We start from the raw sequence: 6,852 nt of genomic DNA, 5'->3' as shown, positions 1-6,852 counted from the left end.
GAATAATTTTTTTCTATTAAAACAAAACTACACTGGATTTGGCATAAAGCATGACCGGTTTCAATAAACCTTGCTATTTGTACAGGTTGAGTACAGAATGCTTGCAACGTCAATGCAACTTTTAAATGAAAAGAAAAACCTTCAGGGGAAAGGTATGAACAGTTGCCCCTATTGAAAGATCGAATGAAATAAAATCCTGGCAAGCATAATCAACTTTGCCACCATCTTCATGGCCGAGGTTATTGCTTTTGGGTCAAAGCTTCCATCATGGCGGAAATATCATAGACATGTCATGATTTTAGATACTGTGTGGGAAATATCCATTCTGCACTGCCTGAAGATTTAGAAAATACCTCCTCTTGATATTTTACAGTGTTTGTGCTAGACTTTCGAAGCGCCGCGCTTAGTCGCTGGAACACATTTTTGCCCTGGAGTAGGGGGTGCTGAAGCATATTCCAACACCCCAATCCAAATAGTTGCGGGTGCTGCAGCACCCACAGCACCCCCGTTCCCGTGGCATAGTATGTAGTGATGGAAGATTTTTCAAAATCCAGTTATCCCAATTTTTCAAAACCTCATTTATAACCATGAATTCACGTCACAGGAGTAATATAAAAATATATGCACTGAAGTGTACTGAGAACGTGTCACAAATATCAAATGTTAGTGTAAATTTACTTCACATGAATATAATATAAGAAAGGCAGGGTAAAAGCTTATCATGACATGTGCATAACGTTTGCAGAGTACGTTAATATTTTCACAAATAAACTATTTCATAATGCAACTTTTAGAAAAATAGAGTTTAGAGATCCATCAGCTTGAAATAAACTTCAAACAAAATGAGTCAAAAGTTGGAATCAGATATAGAGCTTAGCAATCAAGGATCAATAAAATACAATTCAATTAATAGACAATTCATTATATACAACCAATTTTCATAAATAAGTACTGGGCAATATATGAACTTATTATTTTTTTACAAAATTTGAGTTTAATTCTGCTGTAAAGGATAAAATTTTGTCACGTGACAACATGTATCAAAAAGATGCATGGATCTACTTTAAACCTGGTCAGATTATTAAACAAAAAGAGTCCTAACATACGCAAATTTTGGGTGATAGCAGGAAAAGGAAAAGTACAGAGCTAATATATGAGGTTAAAACAAATTTCAGTGGCTCGTTGAACTTTATAAATGCATAATTAAAAAACAATAAATTCAGTAACATTAAACATGCTTTCCCTGATTTGTTTCTCAGTTATAAGTTTAATTGTTATTTCAGTTTCATTTCAGTAACACCACGCTTTCTACAGTATACATGTTTCAACTCGAGCTCAATTTGAGCCAAACGACCATCACAACAAATGATTTTCCAAATATTTCTGAAGTCGTCTGTCCATCACTAGGAACTGACAAACTTCGCCAGGCTGGCCAGGGCTGCAATCAGTATGGTGTTACACACTGCGGAGGGGAAACAAAAACAACCAAACATAAACAAATATTAATAAATACCTAAGACTGTTTACCCATTCATTTTGGTTGAGGCTCATCACGTGGGTGCTTTTAAACACTTTTCCCGGCACCGCTGCGTTCTGCACCACAACGCGCAGTACGGGCCATCGGCGCACGCCAATCTCCATATAGGGAGATTTTTAGTTCTACTCGCGCAAGACACATTTCATAAACATAGCTATAGAGGTATGTTTCACAAAACATGAAGTTTGAACAAAATCGTCGGAAATATTTAATTTATAATTTATGAAAAATGAAAACAAAGGGTGATAACGGACAGTACAAGGCTGTTTACATCAGCTAAGACTTGTAACAAAAATTATTGACGATTTTTATCATCAATCAGAAACTACGGTAAATTACTTAGACAAGTATGTCCTCTTTCTCGCATGTGTTTAATTCCAGCTGGTATATCAGTATACACGTATACTTCTCGAAAAAGGACTCGACTACCACACTAGTGCGACACCGGTGAAACAAAGCCGCTTACCCGTCATTGCTGATCCGCACTTGACATACACGTCCATTATGTGGCTACATCCATCATGGACACCCCAGCCGTCATGCTGACACTGGTCCAAACTCTGCTCAGTCCCGTCGCAGTTAACGTTAGTCAAGTAGATCGGTCCACTTCCGCTTGCGTCATCAGACACGTAGCTGACGACAGAGGAATAGCCCAGCTGGCGGCACACCACCTGTGCGTCTTCCTTGGTCCAGCCTGTCTTGCAGACGGTTCCCCAGCGGCCGTCTCGGAGGATTCGCAAGAGTCCCTCTTTGCCTCTCGAGCCCAGTTGGTTGGTGAGCTCCACAGGATACTCATTGGATCCTGTTCAAGAGAAATGATAATTATACAAAGTTGGTCTCTAAAAGGAGAACTTTGTAGACAGAAAGTATCCATTTTAGCTCCAAAATGAATTTACCATGATTAAAAGACGTTGCACAAATGGTTGAATGGGGTAATGTGTTCCACACGTCAACTGATTCAGAGAAGGACTGTTGCATGATTCTTGTATTAAGTGTTTCCACTGGCTAATGAACTGAGTGGGGTGGTAAACATTCAAATTGATGATTGAAACAAACTTTACGCAGTCTGCAAAGTGAAAAGAATGCAGCGCTTACAGAAATGAGCGATTATTCCATCTGCACATCCAAATGGTGAGTTCTTTATACACAGAGGTCAAGGAAAATCCCCATAAATTACCCAAAATGAAAAATTCAAATAGTATTTCCTTTGTTGCAAATCTTCACTGCGAGGTGGTGATATTGGAAAAAAATGAGCGAGGTGGTCACTGAGCGTGGCGAGGTGGGCCGCCTCACGTCTAAATGGGCAGGGGGGAAACACTGCTTGTATCAATTAACTGGTTACATCCGTTGGCTGTTGTGACCCTGTCTATATAGCTCTAGATGGTTTTGGGTTTGCAGTAGTTATCTTTGCTGATGGCCAACTCATTTCTGAAAATCTTATACGACAGGGTGATGAGGCGGGTGTGTTGTCTCATTTCCTCGATGGAAGACCATCCGAGTTGCTTGGTCATAATGCTTGTTACACTTTCCCTTTTAGTTACCTGTGATGAACCTTGCTGCCCGTCTCTGGACTTTCTCAAATCTTTGCTTGGTTCTTCAATGAACCGGGTTGCCGTGCTGCAGAAGCACACTGGAGATGGGGTCTGACTGGTGTTTTTTACAGTTTCTCATTGACACCCTTTATTGTTGGACTGAAATTTCCAGTGATGAAGTTCTAGATCTTGATTGCTTTTCCAGCATGCGTACCGGGTTTGTATAATGACTCTCAAGAGTCAGTACTTATGACTCTCAAGAGTCAGTGACATACAATGACCCTAAAGAGTCAGTTCTTGCGGTGTTTGTGTTAAGTTGACTTATAAATTTGAGAATTCGGCCGATATATTGTATCCTTTTTGCTGCCTCACAAAAAGGGCTGTCGCCGATTAGCCCAAAGTTGAGCGCAGTGTATTGATTTGCAAAACTTACCAAGGGGCCCACTGCAGGTGACCTTTGCAACGAGATTCTGTTCTTTGTGACAGGTTCCAGAGTTGCCGTACAGGCACTCAGTAAGAGTCTGCTCATTCTCGAAGCAGCGGAGGTTGGTGACGACTGGTCCTTTGCTACTCTTCTCCTCAGATACACTGAGGGCGTAGCCGTATCCCAGGGATCGGCAGAATACGTCACCTTCCCCGAGGGTCAAGTCATTCAGGCTACAAACGGCCCCTCCAAGCGCGTCGTTGACGACCGCGTCGACAAACCCGTCGTACTCCGACATACCGCCACTGAGTGTGATGCTGATCGGAGCCACAGCTGATGAAAAAAATAATGAAGTTCTTATATAGCGCATAATATGAAGAAAAAAAATACCTGTCTACGTGCTTTTGGTAGCAAACAGTAAGTGTGTCTTAATTAAGCTGTGATATAAAATGTTTCCGAGGATGGACTAATGATCTTTATTTGTCAAGGTAATTTGTTCCATTCTTCCGAAGCAGCACATTGAACTGAATGTCCGTTGATCGTAAGATTTGGTATAAGTGCTGTCCATGGAGTTGAGAAATGTTTTGAGCTTGAGCAAAGATTCCGTAATGAACGGCTCAGTTATCGTGCCTGGATGCCTTTAATTGTAGGTGTGAACTAAAATTTGAACCCCTATCAACAAAGTTTACCAGTTTAACAAACGTAATCAGTGAGGACAGATATAGGATGAAGGTGGATGGAGGGTGGGGCTGCGGCGAGGATATGGGTTGGGCCATGCTTGGAGTGATATCCAATTCATGCATGCATACTTTGTTGTATTTTCAAGTCTGTTCAACATCACCTCGTACCTGGGTGTCTTCGGCACTTGACCCCTGCACTCTTGTTGCAGTTCCTGGGAAACCAGCCAGAGTTGGGACAGCCGATGAGATTCTCGTACGTCGCAGAGGAATTGCACTGCATGCCGGACGCCAGGAAGCCATCAAACTGTTCGTAAGAACCGGATGCTGAAGCAGGATGCTCGCCAAAGTAGGACCCTCCCACTAATTCTAGGACAGGGCCATACGGGCGTTCTCGATCTGTGCAAGCGATGTGTGCATCAGCCCAGTCCCAGCCTTCGTCGCAGATGCTGTAGACAAATGTTGTATCGCCGTTCTGGAATCTGACCTCGACTCTGCCCTCAGTAGATGCATCACCATCCGCGAAAGAGACTTGTGCTCCCAGACCTGATGTATAAGGGAGAGGTTATAGACTAATAACTGGGGCGCTAGAACTCCTTTTTTGGGGGGAGGGGAAGGGGAGGGGGCTTTGTTTGACCATACCATGTTCCTCGATGGGGCAAAGGGGGAGCTTTCCTCCTCCGGAAAGAAGGGGGAGGGGAAGAAAAGGAAAAATACAGGAGAGATTCGAAGTAAATATGTTATTGTTAATTTAATCCATAGCAGTAAGAACTGCTGAAATGCCAATTTTTCCGCAACTTGGTGGTGCTTCCCCCCCCCCCTTAGAAAAATAATCATGGCGACGCCCATAGTCTTGACTAATTTACTGGAGGTGTAGCGTGAATATCCGACTATATGGACTCATTGGTAGTATAGCGCATGCGTAAGTATGATAATAGCCTATTTATAGGCCTATATAATAGTATACTGACCTGTCACGTGTGAGGGATTAACCAATAATAGGGGAAAGGGGTCCGATTTTCATAGGAGTCCGATTTTCATATGACACCGGCCACGACTGTTTTATATTAAAAAGAGCGGGGCGCTCTCTCTCTGCGTTATGCATATTCATGATTGCCAGGGCTTTAGAGAAGAAGTTATATAACAAGGAATAATGGCGTTTGAATCGCCGACGATTGGCAGCTGATTCGTGGACTGGTTGGAAGTAGTCCTGACTTCTAATCAGGTGATCCGAGTTTGAATCTCATTGAGCGTTTTTCACTTCTCCTCATTTCACCTTTTAAGTAACTTAAGTGAGGAAGGAACATTTCTCACAAGACGTAAAGCCTATCTTGGGTTTGTGTTGGAGAACAAGGCATTAGATATGCATGTAATGGACCAATCAGAAGATGGGAAACGGATGTCATTTGGGAAAAAAGTTTCGCGAGCCGGCCAATCGCGGTGTTCTATAGATTGTATTGATCTATGCGCGCCTGGCCGTTGTATTTATAAAGAAAAACATGATGTTATATATTTCGTCGACCAATCACATGTTTAGTCCAGATTTGGGCCAGGAAAATGACGTCACGGCACGCTTTAGTAAAGTCGACGCCAATTGGCTCAGTGTGCGCGTTGTCGCAAAACTTTGCATTCTTAGATGCAAGGGCGGATCCAGGGGGCCAAGGGGGCCATGCCCCCCCCCCAAAAAAAACCACGAATTCATTTTTTTTAAGGTGACTTCGCAATAAAGGAAGGAAATGAGTACACCACCATCTTTTCCCTTAAGCGGGCCCCGAACCCCACGCCATAAGTTTTTGGGACACACTTTTTGGGGACCAACTTTTTTATGCTTAGATGTATCAGACGTTCGACCGGAGAGGGCTCCGTGGAGAACGAGGGATACTCAGACTACCAATGTCTGCAACTACTCGAAATCTGTTCCTCACCTCGAGTATTGACACAAGTCATCGCAACCACTCCAAGGGAGCACGCTAGAACGCTATTATTCGTCCCCGGTCCCGCCCACTGGCAGTCTAAAAGGGAACTCTCATCTCCCTGACAAGCCACATTGGAGACCCTCGCTCCTTGAGCGTGACCGATAGAGTCCTGGTCCAGGCCCCAACTACCGACGAATTCAAAACCCAGTTGGGTACACATCACGATGGACTCACGCAAACCCCAACTGCGCCCACTCGACTGAGTGGCACAAACGGGGCCCCATGATCCGAAGAAGTAGACCTCGAGCCGATCGAGATTACTCCCAGAGAGGGGTACAAGCCGGAAATCACCGTCACTCTGACCTGTGGGAAGTCGGAAAAGAAAAACACATTACAGGGTGTCTCAATATGAACCGAACCCTCATCATGGCGTCCTCTTTTTAACAGCTTTAAAAGAAGTTTTCTTGTGCGGTCACCTATACCGTTTGTTAAGAAGTTCTGGCAACACATCTTCTACAAGTCAGTTCGGGTGTCGGTCGGTGGGTCGGTGGGAAGGTCGATCCCCTCAAAATATTTATCAAAAACGAAGCCCCTACCCGACCCATACAACTGTCAGTAAAATAAACATTTGTCAAAGAAGAGCAAACAAAACACATTAAATACTTTACAACAATTGTTTGTAACTATTCCCAAAGTAGTGTGGCTTTCTGTAATGTTTTAATCTCCCTTTATTCATTTGTATTCGTTTTATTTTTTAATGTTTTTG

General features: G+C 43.2%; 1 protein-coding gene across 1 annotated transcript; it reads right to left on the bottom strand.

Annotated features, from left to right (window-relative positions):
* Positions 1-1,403: 1,403 nt before the first annotated feature.
* On the bottom strand, positions 1,404-6,523 carry LOC119726354 (deleted in malignant brain tumors 1 protein-like). The gene is made up of 5 exons (XM_038198009.1): positions 6,096-6,523; positions 4,342-4,716; positions 3,503-3,826; positions 2,004-2,339; positions 1,404-1,462 (listed from the first exon to the last, which is right to left on the bottom strand). The coding sequence occupies exons 1-5, from the start codon at positions 6,304-6,306 to the stop codon at positions 1,404-1,406; spliced, it is 1,305 nt and encodes a 434-aa protein (XP_038053937.1). The 5' UTR covers positions 6,307-6,523.
* Positions 6,524-6,852: the final 329 nt, after the last annotated feature.

This window comes from Patiria miniata, unplaced genomic scaffold, assembly GCF_015706575.1.
Source record: "Patiria miniata isolate m_02_andy unplaced genomic scaffold, ASM1570657v1 HiC_scaffold_2, whole genome shotgun sequence".
Classification (NCBI taxonomy): domain Eukaryota; kingdom Metazoa; phylum Echinodermata; class Asteroidea; order Valvatida; family Asterinidae; genus Patiria; species Patiria miniata.
Note: the sequence above shows the minus strand (reverse complement) of the source record. Positions and strands in the feature narration are given on the sequence as shown.